Consider the following 15,529-nt stretch of genomic DNA (forward strand, 5'->3'; position numbering starts at 1 on the left):
ATCAACCTGCCACACACTCACTTCCGTCTCCGGCAGGATAATTGGCTAATCCACCGACCACCGACCGGCTCCTTTCTCGGCTCAAAACTTGGAAAATCTTGGCCGCACTCTTACCCTGCACGATGCGTGTTTGTGTGGCGCATATAACGCTTTAGAGCTATTGTTTTGTATTTACGATCGAAAACTATTTATTATTCATTTATTAGTGGGTTAACTTTCACAGGACACTCTCGGCTCCGGGTTTCGTTTTCCACTTCCCACCCTGTGTGTGTGTGTGTTTATTTTTCTCACACCTCACACAGGAAGTCCCACCCGGGGAACGCAAAACGGACTTGCTTGCGAGGCACGGACAAGGTGGGAGAAAGGTGTTTTTTGGGGCAGGAAGAAAGCAGGGAGAGTATAAATAAATTATGTAAATTTAATTACTCTATTTCGTTGCCCTTTTTTCGGGTGGTCTCCCCGTTCGCGATCACGGGGGTGTAGGTGTAAATGGCTTCCTTTGGTTCGAACCGAAGGAATTGAGCTATCGATAAGGAAGGAAGGAACTTTCCGCGAGTCCCGAGATGGGCACGATTGTACAAAGTGAAGTTTAATATAAAATAATGATATTAACAGTACTAAAAACAGGTCTAAAACAAGCACTTTTTAGAACACTTTTAGTACAAACCATAATTTCCCCTTGTTTTGCCCCACGAATTACATCGGGAAAATGCTATCGAAACATGGCCGTGTTTGGTTAGATGAGCGCTGACGTTATTTCCATCGAAATCCGGTCATCGAACCACTAATTCGTTCTAATTCTAGGGGCCTTCTAATTTCCTGCCCGGTGGGTTCTAATTGTCCCACAGCGGTCCCACAGCATTACTCCAGTTCCAACGTCACGCGGTCTTGTGCGTTTCCTTTGCTACGACCTAACGTTTATAATCATAGACCACCACCGCAATGGTGTAAAACAAAAACATTGCCAACCATTAATCCTAATACGCTCGGTACGCTCACTCACGCCCGGTGTCCCTTACGCATGTCGCTGTGCGGTTCTTTCGCCTAATTTTGACCCACCTTCCATCCCACCGTACGTGACGTGGTTACACAGGGGGGGGGGGGGGTTTGTTTCTTCTTCGTGGCTTTTGTTTAATGCTGAACTACAAAACCGGATAGGTAACCCATAACCCATCATTAACCTCGAAATAAAGGGTGAACAACAGTGTCGGTGAAGGAAAATGGCGGATCCGTGTGGGGTGGGGTCGTTTGGCATTGGTAGGTGGCCATTTCCCACAATCTCATCCACAGTGGTGGAAAGTGTTGGGTCTCTGTTTGTGTGTGTGTGTAGAAAGTTAACTCTCCACTATGGCCGTCATGAGCCTCACTTCCACTTCCTGAGCTAATGATAGCGAACCTCGGCCGCAACTCCATTCGCCTGTCCAAAGCATGATGGTTGGCCTCTCTTCAACTAACCTCCCCCACCCTCCCAAAAGAAAAGGCCACTAATTTCAGACTCATCCATCTTTGGCCAACACACACAAACACCCCTTAAAAAAGGCCCCCAAAAATCAGCAAGCTCACCTTTCCGGGGGTCACCCCGTTCTGGGTTTCGCCTCTTAAACGTGATGATTAGATTTAATTGGATAACAGATAGTGTTTGCACCGGACTCGGTGGTGGGACCGGTTTGGGGCACGCACACCGGTACACTTTCTTATAAATAATTTATCGCAAGGCAGGAAAAGGTGTTAACCGGTGCAGCGGTGTCAGTGATCCGTATGACGATCACAACACAATAAGGTTTGGGGTGAGTTTTCTTTTGTTGTGAGACAGTTTTCCTTTCACGCTTACTCGCAGTACTCGAGTTCGTTATGACAGGGAAGCGGATTTTTGGCGTGCCAAACAAACGCCTGTTTTCCCCCGTTCCACCCTGACGGTGTCTAGACGCGCACAACTTCCACACAACAAAAGATTGATAAATGCATGCCCGAAAGTTGATTTTGATGGATTGTGGACTGTGTGGACAGGGGGCCAGTTTTTGCTGTGCGCTCTAAACAAAATAATAGTGTAAAATAAGCCCAACAATGTAACTCCACGGTTTTTTTTTTTGTTCTCCCGTTTGGGGTTACTTTTGCGCTGTCACCACTGTTTTGTTCGCCCTTTGAGCGCTCGTGTGTCGCACCATGTCGCATTTACGGTCGATTTGCGGATTTGAAGTGAAACATTTCGCACTTCTGCGTTGGTGGGTTGTGGTGAAAATGGGGAGTTAAAAGGATTATTTAAATTCAACCCACCGAGGAAAGGAGTACGGCAGATATTGAATTTGTTTATTGAATTTACTGGAATAGAAATAGTTACATACAGTGGGTTCGAAATCGTGTAAAATATTGAACGATTGTTCTTTTTTGTGTTTGCTTCAATTCTACACAATTCTTTTATGTTTAAAGAAAAGATCAACTACCAGGTTCTATTTTTAAATTATATTTATATTATATTATATTATATTTTGATTTATAAATATTTATATTATATTTTATATTATGACAGAACAGGGTATAAAATCTCATTTCAATACGTTCTGTCAGTTTTTCAGTCAGTATTAGTTGGTAAACTATTCCTATCCAGATAATCGTTCAACTACCCCTTCAAACCGTTTTAACCTTTGTTGCAACGGATTGTCCAATTATTTTGCTGTGTAGTTAACCAAAAAGTGACGTGACGTGACGTGACGTGAAAAGTGATCGAAAGAGTTAACGAAAAATGTGATATCAATCTTTAAAAAGGCATAAAATCTATAATATCTATAAGATCTATAACACTATAGATCTGAGGACTTCAAACTACGGTACTCCATAGTCTCCATTGCGACTGGAGATGCTATTGTTAAAGTTTAGATTATTTGAAACTGGGTTATTGAAATAAAATTAGAAATATATTTCAACAGTTCAACTATCTTCTATTGGTTTAGTTAATTTAATTCAAAGGTATTATTTGGACCACAATCGAATAATTAAAATAAAACCACGTGTCAGAATATAATCCACATGTTCGGCATGTTTGAAAAAATCACTTAGATTGGTAGAGTATCTGTAGAAGAGTACGGATTTTTCATTTGACTTGTTGAAAATATGACAATGTAAATTCACATTTGTCCATTTATGAAGCATTGAAAACAATTTTGGGATAAATTATCGTAGCGAATTTATTGCAGATTGCTTTAAAGCTAATTAAAAAAAATTAATAGCAACACTGACACAAAATCATATTAGACAATAAAGATCCTAAAAAAGGACCAATTTAATTTAATTTCCACGATAAAAGATAACATTAGCCGTTCGAATCAAAAGCCTCTAGAATATATCAAGTTCTAGGTGTCCGGTTTTGATCTTAACTGTATTTCATTTACTGTAAAAACATCTTAACTATGTGTTTTTTTTAATAAAAAAAAATGTTAAAAAGAATCTTAATAATTGAAGGAAGGCTTTCAGCAAAATTAGTACAGTTTCAATCCCCCGCGGAAAGATTGTCGACGTCCATCTTGTAGAAAAACAATTTCCTTCTCAGCAAAAAAGCACAAAGCTATTTCGTACCGATGGTAGATAAATCTATCTTGCCATTGTCATCTACAAACATCCGATCCGATACAAAGTGGCAACATTCGCAGTCACCCGCAGTCGTCCGTCTGTTTTCGCAGCAAAACCACACAGCCAACCATTATCGAGGGCGTTAAAGTGACACAGATTGAAACATATTCTGTTTGCCGCGGTTTCCCACCTCCGGCCTCAGCCAACCCCGTGGACGGTAACATTCGAACACGAACTAAAAAAGAGAAAAACAGGCCAATCCAACCAACAAACGTGCTAAATCCGGAAGATGTTACAATGGATCGTTTGGAACCGGGTTTGACATGATGGTGTAAATGTCGGAGTCAGTACGACCTGTTCCTGCAAATGCTTTCGCGTTCGCGACAGCGCTAGAAATCAGACATCGAAATCAGCAGACAAATAAATAAAATTTTAAAGCTTTTTCATTCACTGTGCACTTGCTTGTTTGTTGTCTTCCCCCACCTCTCCCCCTCTCCCCCTTCCCCTTCAATTCCCCGGCAAATCTGACGTGGGCAAAATCGTTCCGGTTTCGCGACTCTGACCCCTTGCACATGATGATGGTGGCGTCGCACGAGGACGCAAATTCGCCTGCCACGGAAAAGCAACAAACAACTGTCCTTTGCTTGCCGAAAAAGGGGGAAGATTTTGAAGAGGCGGCTGCAGAAAAGCTAAAAAAAACCAGGACCAAAGGACCTGTCGCGGTCTAAGATCGTGCGCACAGACGTCACCGCACAGGTACGGGAGCAACAACGACAACCGAACAGAAAGGAATGAAAAAAAAAAACTCGAGAACCCGATACGCGGAAGAGCTGGAAAAACTTCCATTTCCTAAGCGTATTCAAATTTTATGCAGATCCAATACGATTTAGAAACATACTTTAAGTATTTTCTATCTTTAGTCCTCGCGCCACCACGAACGACCGCGGGACTCCCGGTGCTGGATGGTTTGGCAAGAATGTTCTCACGATTTCCGCACCGTCCTGCAGCAGGTGGAATCCGCACGGACGGTATGGCTTCCCACACTTTACAGCCGGGACACTCGGCTGCCCTCCAACCTCATCCCGCTGCGATGATGAACTTTGCGATGGTGTTGAAGTAAAAATCAACCACTTGAGGGAATCTGATAGGAAACATCTTCTGTCCTTTCCACGGCAACAAAAAAAAACGAACTGGGGGCAAAATAAACTCCAAATGAAGACATTGATGTACGTCTGTAGTTTTTTTTTGCCTTCCGTGCGCTACTACGCCGTGAGCATTACTACAGTACTTCTGCGTATAGCTGCTTTGCGTAAAGAATGCGCCCCCTTCTATATTCCGCCACCCCCACACACACACACCGGGAAGTATAAGCGGCTAAAGAAGGTTGAAAGCGAACTGACATTTTCTTAGGCGCTCGGTTGGGATTTGCTCGGCCAAGGGATGCAAAACAAAAAATGGAACTTAATGCCGTAATAGCTTTATCTTTCGTGCCAAAGCAATCCTGGCTTAGCAATGCTGTCCCTGTGGAATGGTGTGCTAACTATTCCGTACACCGGGAGATAAAGCAATGGCTAACTTTTAGTATCACTATCAATTCAGACGGATGGTGCATATAATTTCTCTGCTCGCTAATTGGAACACTATTTACCTCAGAAGTCAGTCACGTTGCTCGAACTTTTGCAATAAAATAATGATTATTTCCAAAGTGTATGAACAAACATTCTTGAAATAAGGGATCACTTTGCCACATTTCTTTTTCTATTTAGTCTCAGAATCAATAAAAACAACTTAATTGTGCTTTAAATAGATTATTGCCTTCTTTTTCAATCGATTATTGGCTAAAATTTGTTCCTTTCATTATTCGTTGGCTAAAATCCTCTAACATGGATGCAACAGCTGTAACGGATCTAATTCCCTTTTCAAATTCAAACTAGCACCGACACTAGCGCCATCTCTTGGAAATGCGATGAAACGTTCCTAGATTTTCCGTTTTTTTTTGCTTCTGATTTTCCCAAGCAAAACTTTGACAGCTGGCAGATGTAAACAAAGCGTCGCATCAGCGTTTCCTCGCGCTTATTTCTTAAACGAACCACAAAGTCCACGTTATTCGGGAGATCCACGCAATGAATTCCAACACCGAAGGCATTATATCGAACCCATCGCAATGGAAGCGCCCGGAAGATGTTTTAAAAATGCAACGGCTCAAACGGAAGCAGCGAGCGTTGCAGGATCGCATAAATAATCATTCGAAAGGTGCGTCCACAGTTCCGACTAGTGGCAGTGATGCAGATCCAATTGGGAACCGCTTCGAAACCAACCCGAAACGAAAAAATCCTTTCTCGAGGTAATAAGTGTGGTAGAGTGTGTTCGTCTTGCTCAGTCGAGCTAATTTTGCCATTCTGTATACGTCCAGAAATGTAGATCCTGCCCCCAAACGACAAAAGGAAGGCCACTCGGGTGAGCTGGATGGAGGAGAGCAAACCATCTTCGATCTGCTCAGCAAACCGGTACCGATGGTGCCAAATCTTGAAGTACCGTCAACAAAACCTGCCATTGAACACCGGTTTCTGCAGGAACACTGTCCAATAGAGCAGTCGCTCCCTGCTGAACCGGAAGAAGAGGCTCCCAAAACCAGTAAGCTTGCACCAATCCATTGGAGCATCAAGAGCAAATTGCGCATCATCTGTCGTACGCCAATACCGGGCACGAATCTCAAGACCAATCAAGAAGCAAGTGGACTCACATCGTTCGTTCGCTGCATTGACTCGAAGGAATCGTCAACCGGGTTGGATATATCGCCCGGTGCACGGTTTTATCAGGCCACCCTCTACTGGCAACATCCGTATCTGCCGTGGTTCACGCTGTTCCCGAGAAATGCACGAAACAATCACACCCAAACGCCACTGGACGAATCGGTTCGCGGTGTGTTGGCGAAAGAGTGGACCATTAGCTTCCGTAACTTGTTCCAGCTCGTCCGTGCCCGGCAGTGTCCGTACTTTTATCTGTGTGCAAACACGTTCACCGTCCTTTTCCGGGCGGCCGGTATCGGTGGGCGGGTGGAAACCCACGCACTACTAACGCCAACTACCCGGGGAATGCGTGCCGCACTGAAGCAGGAAGAGATTGAATTTACGATGCCACTCAAGAAAGGGTCCCCGAGCGCACAGCAGGATAACTTAAACCGTTCCTCCGAATCGGGCATCGGGAACAGTAGCTTTTCCAACTCGTCCGAAGAACAAACGCAAACGACGTGCAACGAAGATACGGCGAATCGATCCCTAGAAGCCGACGAAGACGATGACGACATAGACGGTGAGCAGTGGTTAGAAAGCCTAGGCGTGGATGCAGCGGAAATACGCAAGATCAGCGACAACCACAGCAAGAAACAGCAGCAACGAGAATGCGGTGCTGACTATAGCGATCAATCGCTAGTCCTGATCGAAGGTCCCGAATGTCAGGCGTTCTTCAATTTCCTCCTCAATGCGAAGAGCACTATAGCAAAGGTTGGCCGGTTAGCTGGCATACCACCGACGCTGCTTGCACCGGTTTCCTTCGCCGGTGCTACACTTCGAACTCTGCAGACGCGTTCTAGCAAAATTCAAATGGATGGACAAGAGTACCACAGCACGGAATTGCAAGGCGTTATCCTGCCACACATCTTGCCGTATGTGACCGATCTGCTGTGTGAAAGTAAGGACAACTTCAGCCTAACGCTTGCAACCGTACCCAGTACGACGGCGCTGTGCGAAGCGTCCCAGAAGCTGATAAGCGATTCGGACAAAGAAAACGATGCGTCCGCACTGGCAGGGCCCGTATTCGGCAAGGAGAATCTGTCCGACTGTGGGCTCAACACGCGCATCGTCGAAAACATGTGCCGCGCGACGAAGGATTCCGTGTTCGACACGGAACGTTTACTGTACAGTCAGGAGGCTGGAGGATTTACCTGGAGCTAGCAGAATCTACTACCACCTAACAATAGTTCAATAAAGCACAATTGTACACCACCAATGCCAATCCACATATCGGCCGTGTATTTTCACTTTATAAACCTTTTACAAACTATCCTTAATGATCAATTATGATTAACTCGTCGATGCTCCAATCTTCGTACGAAGAGTCGGGCAAGTAGCGCCGTATGATGATGGGAATTTTGCGCTGTTTCAACTCTTTCATCGCTATTTGAAGCGGATCGGTTTCACCCTCCAGCTCCACCATGATCGGAGCGCACATGGCAATCTGTAGCGCACGTGTACCGAGCACTCGCGCCCGCTCGTATTTGGTCATGTACTTGGTCGTTATGCGCTTGTTCTTCGGAACGCCACCACCGGCCTGGCCCGGGTTGATGATCTCAATGTTGTCTCCGTCCTCCTCCTGGTTCAGCTCGTCCATGTTGTCATCCTCCTCGACATCGTCGAAGTCATCCCCGCCGACACTGGTGAAATTAAATAGTGCTTCGTTAGGCCAACATACTTCACCCAAAGCAGAACACAATATTTACTCATCGTGGTCGTAATCACCGTCATCCATGATGTAAAAGTGTGCAAATTTCGATTAATATTCCCGACAAAACCACTGCACGCTTACTCGCGGATGCTTTGTTGATACTTTCTGTTTGACGTTTCGTTTCACGCCGAATCAAATGTCAGCTGCCAGCTGGTATAACACTGTCATGCTGGTATAACACTGTCATAAACTGCTGAGCAGCAGATATTCCAGTTCAAATCTGCAATAAACTCTGTTGATTAGCACTGAACACGTTTTGCACATATGGAAATGTTATTATCTGACCAACATCCCTTTTCTTTCCGAAAATAATCAACAATCCTCAAAATTATAAATATATTTTGAATGGAAACAAATATTTAACCATCTCTTTTCCTCCATTTCTTCTCATAAAATAGCCGAAAAGTTTGCAACACACGCAAAATTCCATTCGATGATAAGTTTTATTATAAAATAGATCTGTTCACTGTCCCTGGCGCTACTGCCAATAAATAGGATTCATCAATTTCATTCATTGCCTGATCTGCATTAGAACCACGAACTTTCCTGCAGAGCTCATTTCTCGAAACTATCACCATCGATTGCCTTCAGCACTTCCAGCAAGTTCTGCTTCTTTTTAGGATCTATCTGCGTACGCTTCGTGTTGTCCAGCTTCGGTCGGTTCAACTGAGGCGGTGCTCTCGCCGGCTCCTTCCCATTAAACTCTTCACAAAACGTGTCCAGCAGTGCCTCCTTTTTCAGTATACTTTGATGCATTTCCTGCTTCATTGCTTCCAAATCCTTCGCTGCCGATGAACGACACGACTGCTCCCGGCTGTCGATCGAATCCGAATCATTCGTTTCGGAGGAGTTGACCACGCGCTTCTTAATGCTGCGCACCTTTGCACTGTCCTTGGCCGTAGAATATCCGTTGGTAGTGGCCGACGAGCTTACCTCACGGAACTGCTCCTCGATTTGACTGATGTGCGCTTTATGTTCAAATATTTCGCTCAAGTGATCTACGGTCTTTTCCGGCGATTGGTCCGTTTCGTAATCGTCCTCGTAGGATGTTTCCGTCGTTGCACTGTAACGGTTGCCTGTTTGGCTTTTCGAAAGTTTCGACGTACCAGAACCCATCTCCGTCTGCAGGCGAAACAGTTCCGAAGCGATTGCCTTGTCAAACTCGGCCTCCTGCTCCAACGCGTACTGGTTGAACTCGGAGCACATGCCCTCATCGTACTGATGCTCTTCCGGCTTTTCGCTGGTGCTAGCCTCATCCGATTGGTTGTCCGCTTTCTGCTTCTTCGAGCCGTGTTTCTTCCTGGGCTTGGACGAGTTCTGCGGAACGGGGGGTGTATCCTCATGGGGCGAAAGAGGTTGCAGCGTTATTGGGCTAGGAACGGGAGATTTATTGTCCCCTTCTCCATCGTGAACAGAATTGATCTTTGGACTCATGTTCAGATTCGTAACGGGCGAAGGTTCGGAAAAGTTCTGCAAAATAAATCATTCGACATTGAAACTTGATGGTCCACAGTCCCAAAGATCTTTATCTTGTAACTTACCGGAAAAGGTGACTTATGTGCGGTACCGTTTACATATCGAACCATTTGGTTCTGGTGCTGTTGCTGCTGTCCCGAAGATGGTTTGGGTGTCGTCTTCATCAGGAAACTGCTATTCTTCAGCAATGTTGAAGGAGTGCGTTTCTCATATATCTGTAATACATCAGAGAACGTATTATAGGAGATGTCGTGAACAATGTCTAGCGACATTACACTTGTTTCCCATTACCTCAATAACTGAGTTCAAGCGAGTGATTTCGTGATGCGATCGTTCAAGCTTTTGTGCCATTTCGCGTTGCTTCAGCACCTCCTGCTGCATTTGGGCTTTGAAGTTTTTCGTCTCCAGCTGCAGTCGCCTAGCGAGTAATTTGGCATCGTTATCTTTCTCCATGAGCCTGTTTTCCAAGTACCGTACCCTGTCGGCCAGTCTTTCGCGTTCTTCCAAATGTCTGGTGTGATGGACAGTGGCTTGGTTAGAAAAGCATAGTGGCCAAATACCTTAAAGCACTGCCCTTATTTGGGTACACATACTTATCTTTGTTGAGCTGCACTAGGTGCTTGTTCTGGTCCGTAATCGTTAGTATATGCGCATCCTTTGCCTTCAGCTTTCCGTTCAGTTCCCTGTTCTGGTTCTGCAGGTTGCGGTACTTCGTCTGCCAGGTACGGATCTCTTCCGCGTGCGAGTTAAGCAACTTTGGAAGCTCCGCGTTCGAATTGACGTACTTGGAGAGTGCAGAATCCTGCCGTTTCTGCACAGACTTCAGCAAACGATTATCTTTGGTCAGTTCCTGCAAGAGTGGAGTCGGAGATTACAGTAGCATAGTACTGGGGTTTCTGAAATTCTGAACTTTAATTATAATTACCGCAATGACCATATTGGCCGCTTCAAGCTGGTTTTGCATTTGCTTCAGACGCAACATTCGCGCCGACATTACCCGGTGCCGCACATCGCTGTTGGACGTAATCACGATGGCCGGTTGCCTAGCAGCCGCCTTGCGTCGGTGAAGCGCCGAAAACTTGGAGCTGTTTGTATAAAGGCTTTCCATACTCTGCATAGAATATCTACAGTGGTTGGTAGACAGATTAGTTAATCTCTTTTTAATGCAAGTTTCACTGAGATTTCTAGAACTTTTCTATTATGAAATGAGTTAATGCGTGTTGAAAACAATACAATACAACGGAATGATTTCCCTTTCAGCTATTGTGCAGCCCATACAAATCACGGCGGCGATGACACTGGCGCGCAACTGACCAAGGCAATGTTTACTTTGATAAATAAAAAGGTCCTTGCCAGTTGCCATCCAATCGCTAACATGTTGTGCCGTTGAATATTAAGTAGTAGTTGTTTTGCCTCCTCGAAAGCAACTCGTCGGAAACGACCGTCGTAAAGGTGGGTGCACGTGCGAAAGGAAATGTTTTTCGTTACTAAGGGAAAGTGATTGGGTAAAATGGAGCGAAGCGGATGAGGTAGAACAGTTCCCGCACCGATAGAATATTTAGGTGTCACTGGTTGAATGAGAAAAAAAAAATAGTAGCAATTGAATGGGAAATGTCGAGTTGTGAACTGTTCCTGGGCATCTATCACTCACCCAATAAGGAGACTTAACCCAAACTGGAAAATTGCGCGAGGAATACAATGCACACCTCGCCTATCCTTTCGCTGTTACATGATGGGTCTGGGCCCCTTTTCGTTTTATCCTCCTCAAACACAATTTCCTTTTGCTAATGGTTAAAGACAATACTCACGAAGAACGCAATGCCGTCGACATTGTTGGTGATTACACGCGAAATTTTTAGACACTTTCTTCACAAAAACTCCTGATAGAACTCGCTCTTCTGCTGCTAAATGAGGACTGTGGCACTGCAGAGGAAAGCGGAAAGCGGGAGGGAAATACACTATAGACAGGTGCCGCCGTGTTGGAAACAGCACTCGTGCACGTCTTTCACCACGGAAACTAAGCTTGAAAGTGAGAAGCATCAGCAAAAATTTCAGCTGTTTGCCAATGCCTATTTGTTTTGCGGCGCTGCCATGGTAACGCGCTGCCATAGTTCGAAAAGGTACCACACTGTGTTTCGAACGTGTTTTCGAACAAGAGCGCAGCATTTTAAATTTACTAGTAACGTTCTTTATTTCCGGTAGCAGGCAACGTTTTCACTTTTTGCCACCTTTCATTTTCTCCTCATTTTTCGCATCCATTTTGCTGATCGCTTTGAACACCTTCTTTTTCAGGTCTTTCTGGCGCTGTAGCTGTTTGAACTTTTCATTCACGAGCTGCTTCTTGTACTTCTTTGAGCGTTCCCTCACCTGGCGCAGCTGTTTGCTTTGCTTGGTTTTGAAGTTGGTTTTAATCATGTTCATCATTTTGGCCACCTAAAAAAAATAACACATTGATGATAGGCATTGTTTTACTATCGCTTGCACTAAGGCGCAACCTACCTTCTGCTCGTGGGGTGATTGCACCACGGCCACCCGTTCGCTTTCGAACGATTTTTTCGGATTCAACGGTCCAAGCTTCGGTTTATCCTTGTACGGTAGCGCCTTCTGAAGACTCTTCGGTATGACCAACGGACGGAAGGCAAGCTTTTCGCGCACTATCTTTTTGTACGTGCTATCCTCCTTGGGCTCGAACTGTATGTCCTTTTCGCGTTTCAATTGTCCCAACGTTTTCATGCCGCTCCATTGCGTTTTATTTTCCGGTGCCAGCAGTAGGTTTGTGACCGGGGCATAAAACTTCGGCACATTCACCCGGAACCACGTGCGACAAAACACAATATCGCTCAGCTGTATTCGGTCCTCGAACGTGGCACGAAACGTACCTTCCGGTGGAACCGCTTTCTTTATCTGACCTCGAATGCCGGACACGGTGCGTATCTTGGCTCCCTCGAATTTGGCCACCTCGAGCGTTGAATTAAACATCCCCTTTATGTAGGCCGTTTTCTGGTAAATTTTGTCCGGCGCACCGATCAGCTTGAGCTTCTTCATAATGTCCACGTTCTTGTCGGATTCGCTTACTGCACCTGTAGCGGCGACACGGAAGCCAAGCTTACGTACCTCCTTCTGTTCGTACGCGACCGACTGGATGGCCATCATGCCCGTGTTTTGCGGCGTAATTGGACCCCAGAAGCTCATGCTACAGGTAACGTGGTTCGGTGTGTACTTCAGGTAGCGATGCTTCATATCATCTTCCACCTTAGCGTAGATCGGGACCGTTTGAAACCGTCGCCAACCGAGCGAAATGATCAGCGGATCGCCCGTTTTAAGCGTTTTCTTGTACCAACGGTGTTTCTTCACCTTGCAGTTCACGTATCCCACGTTCTCTTCTACCATGTTCAAACCACCGATCAGCACGGGATAGGCAGGATCGAAATGTTCCACAAATTCAGCGGAAACGTTCATGAAGCTCATACGCACATACAATCCCGCCCGATGCCCTTCAATGTTTAACCGCACATCCTCGTCCAGATTGACAAATTCCTTTTTGTTGAGCTCCGACTGACGCAGAGCATCCGCTTTAAGCTTCTCGTAGTACTGATGGTCCCCCTCGATATGCTGATCGTCCTTCTCCGGATTGTCGTACTCCGAGTCGAACTTTGCCTTCAATTTCATCTTCTTTGCCATCAGCTCTGCCCGGGACATGTTTTTCTCCTCAATTCTCGTCGCCCTACGTTTGACTCCCTTTCCGTCTCCACCCTTTGCGTCATCACCTTTCTTATCGTCCCCTTCGCTCTCGCTATCACCATCTCCGCTCTGCTGCTTCTTAGGTGCTTTGGGAGCTTCGTGCTTTTCGCCCGTTTCTAAATCTTCAAAATCTCCATACACATCACTATCGCCATCGCTCATGTCGTCCAGCTTTAGCAATTCCTCAGCGTCTTCCGACGCTTTCCATTTGCCCGTCACGAAGCAATTCCGTATGAGGTCCTTATTTTCTGCCGTCGTCCAATCCCGTATGCCATCGCCGTACTCTTCGAAGAAGCAACATTCATCCACATCCTGAACGCTTTTCTTCTTCTGCAGTTCCGTCTGTTTCTGGGTAACGGTTTTGAATATTCCTCCCAGCAAATCATCTTCCTCCGAATCGGCATGTTCTTCTTCAGCCTTCGCTTGCTGCCGTTTGTGGAACTTGCTGAACACTCCGTACACGATTTTCATCAGATTTTTGTTCGTAGCCAACCGGTTTAGGTAGTCTTTACGTGCTCTTGCTGCGAGACCTTCCTTCCAGGCCATTGTGTTGCTACCGGATGGCGTTTGCTCATCGTCCGACGAAAGATATCCACTGGAGCGTGATTTCTTACCCATTGTGTCCATGTCGTTCGTCGAATCATCGTCGTCGTCATCCTCACTGGAAGCATCTTCATCGTTCGCTTCATCATCTTCATCGTCATCCCCTTCATCTGGTATCCAGCCTAATCGGGCTCCTTTACCAGCATCTTCTTCATCGTCCGAATCTTCCAAACCCGAATCGTCTTCCTCCTCCTCTCCTTCTTGATCATCTTCCTCAGAATCATCCTCAGTTTGCTTTGTTTCATCAACAAAGTCTCCCGACTTAATCACGGCACCGTCACTAAACAGTCGGAACTCTTGGTTATCGATCGTTACATCGAACGTTTCTTTCTTCTCGATGAAAGAATCGACGATCTGCTGCTGTTCACTGTTCTTTACTCCCTTCTTGTGGCTATGCGAACCTTGCAACTCGATATAGACGGCATCCTTATCATACACTATACCGCCGACACCGGACATCGGTGCGTAAAGCAGTCGCTCTTTTTCCATCAAATTACGCTTCTTCTCACCGGAGGGAAGAGGACATGGATCGGGTAGCGTGTTCAGCTCGTCAATCGGCAAGTCTCCTAACCCTGCAATGTGTACCATATTCTCCTTCTTCAATGGTACACCTCGCACGTAACCGTACAACACAACGTTACGGTCACATTTGGCGTTCAGACGAATTTGTTCCGCGTTCGTTATGTCCTCCATACGATCGGCAATCATGTAACTGTGTGCTCCACGCCAGGTTAGTGGTCGAAACTTCATGACCGATATGAACCGACCCAGATTCCTGATCTCGTTCTTCAGGTACTCGCCGTGAATCAACCCGGAAAGGTAGAACAATTTCGCACCATCGTACACCTCGGTCCAGAAGCGATGTTTGAGCAGCTTCTTCTGCATTTTAAGCGCCTTCGCATTCTTGATCATGTCCAGATGATTCAAAATTCCCATAATCTTCGGCATACCATGCACCTGGCAGATGTTGAGAAACTCAAATATTTCCATCTCGAACCCGAAACTCGCATCGACCAACAGCAGCACCAAATCAGCACACTTCGCCACGTCGATCATGCTGTTGATGTCGTTATTGCACTCGATCAATGTGATGCGCCGTTTCTTCGAAGTGACCACCGTGATGGGACCGTTCAGCTTTGTCACGTTTGTTTTGGTGAAGTTTTTGATTAGGTTCAATATGAGTGTTGTTTTGCCCACTTTCGGCGGCCCTACGACAGCGATCAACACGGGTGGAGGTTCTTCCGGTGTTTTGTCAACGATTGGAATATGATGCTTCTTGGTAGTTATATCCTCCTTGCGACGGAACCGTTTCTCCGCCGAGCGAGCCTTAGTGATAGCGAAGGCTTTGGGATTTTTCGTCCGATCGGTCGGTTTGTTTTTGGCCTTCTTTTTGTCCGCCTTCACACCTGCAAGCAGATGTGCGAGATTTGAAACTAGTGCACAACGTGTACAACTGCTGTTCAACACTTACCTGAATGGCGTTTTTTGTGGGCCTTTTTAGCTTCAGCATGCGAATTATCGTCAGCCATGATCGTGCTAGGGGATTATTGTATTTTTTTTGCGAAAGAAAACCCGGCTAAACGCAAGGAACCATGCCGCATGCTTTCAAAACACATGAATTTGTTGACTTGTTGCCGATGAC

General features: G+C 45.7%; 4 protein-coding genes across 4 annotated transcripts; 1 reads left to right on the forward strand and 3 right to left on the reverse strand.

Moving 5' to 3' along the window:
* Nucleotides 1-5,642: 5,642 nt before the first annotated feature.
* On the forward strand, nucleotides 5,643-7,576 carry LOC128305251 (protein downstream neighbor of son homolog). The gene is made up of 2 exons (XM_053042619.1): nucleotides 5,643-5,908; nucleotides 5,978-7,576. Exons 1-2 carry the CDS (start codon nucleotides 5,688-5,690, stop codon nucleotides 7,515-7,517), a joined length of 1,761 nt encoding a protein of 586 aa, XP_052898579.1. The 5' UTR covers nucleotides 5,643-5,687; the 3' UTR covers nucleotides 7,518-7,576.
* Nucleotides 7,565-8,174, reverse strand: LOC128305252 (DNA-directed RNA polymerases I, II, and III subunit RPABC2). The gene is made up of 2 exons (XM_053042620.1): nucleotides 8,063-8,174; nucleotides 7,565-7,996 (listed from the first exon to the last, which is right to left on the reverse strand). Exons 1-2 carry the CDS (start codon nucleotides 8,089-8,091, stop codon nucleotides 7,630-7,632), a joined length of 396 nt encoding a protein of 131 aa, XP_052898580.1. The 5' UTR covers nucleotides 8,092-8,174; the 3' UTR covers nucleotides 7,565-7,629.
* Nucleotides 8,175-8,532: 358 nt separating this feature from the next.
* LOC128305249 (lebercilin) lies at nucleotides 8,533-11,374 on the reverse strand. The gene is made up of 6 exons (XM_053042617.1): nucleotides 11,352-11,374; nucleotides 10,469-10,667; nucleotides 10,137-10,393; nucleotides 9,835-10,054; nucleotides 9,609-9,758; nucleotides 8,533-9,537 (listed from the first exon to the last, which is right to left on the reverse strand). Exons 1-6 carry the CDS (start codon nucleotides 11,372-11,374, stop codon nucleotides 8,623-8,625), a joined length of 1,764 nt encoding a protein of 587 aa, XP_052898577.1. The 3' UTR covers nucleotides 8,533-8,622.
* Nucleotides 11,375-11,730: 356 nt separating this feature from the next.
* LOC128305248 (ribosome biogenesis protein BMS1 homolog) lies at nucleotides 11,731-15,497 on the reverse strand. Its single transcript, XM_053042615.1, has 3 exons — nucleotides 15,359-15,497; nucleotides 12,043-15,293; nucleotides 11,731-11,976 (listed from the first exon to the last, which is right to left on the reverse strand). The coding sequence occupies exons 1-3, from the start codon at nucleotides 15,414-15,416 to the stop codon at nucleotides 11,758-11,760; spliced, it is 3,528 nt and encodes a 1,175-aa protein (XP_052898575.1). The 5' UTR covers nucleotides 15,417-15,497; the 3' UTR covers nucleotides 11,731-11,757.
* Between the last annotated feature and the right edge of the window lie 32 nt (nucleotides 15,498-15,529).

This window comes from Anopheles moucheti, chromosome 3 (genome assembly GCF_943734755.1).
Source record: "Anopheles moucheti chromosome 3, idAnoMoucSN_F20_07, whole genome shotgun sequence".
NCBI classification, from domain to species: domain Eukaryota; kingdom Metazoa; phylum Arthropoda; class Insecta; order Diptera; family Culicidae; genus Anopheles; species Anopheles moucheti.

Coding starts and splice junctions, on each gene's coding strand:
- LOC128305251 (XM_053042619.1), top strand. CDS start 5,688: ATGAATTCCAACACCGAAGGCATTATATCGAACCCATCGCAATGGAAG. Junction 5,909..5,977: donor CGAAAAAATCCTTTCTCGAG/GTAATAAGTGTG, acceptor GTATACGTCCAG/AAATGTAGATCCTGCCCCCA.
- LOC128305252 (XM_053042620.1), bottom strand. CDS start 8,091: ATGGATGACGGTGATTACGACCACGATGA. Junction 7,997..8,062: donor GGTGATTACGACCACGATGA/GTAAATATTGTG, acceptor TAATTTCACCAG/TGTCGGCGGGGATGACTTCG.
- LOC128305249 (XM_053042617.1), bottom strand. CDS start 11,374: ATGTCGACGGCATTGCGTTCTTC. Junction 10,055..10,136: donor GTGCAGCTCAACAAAGATAA/GTATGTGTACCC, acceptor CCATCACACCAG/ACATTTGGAAGAACGCGAAA. Junction 9,538..9,608: donor CACATAAGTCACCTTTTCCG/GTAAGTTACAAG, acceptor TTTATTTTGCAG/AACTTTTCCGAACCTTCGCC.
- LOC128305248 (XM_053042615.1), bottom strand. CDS start 15,416: ATGGCTGACGATAATTCGCATGCTGAAGCTAAAAAGGCCCACAAAAAA. Junction 15,294..15,358: donor CCACAAAAAACGCCATTCAG/GTAAGTGTTGAA, acceptor ATCTGCTTGCAG/GTGTGAAGGCGGACAAAAAG. Junction 11,977..12,042: donor AATCACCCCACGAGCAGAAG/GTAGGTTGCGCC, acceptor TATTTTTTTTAG/GTGGCCAAAATGATGAACAT.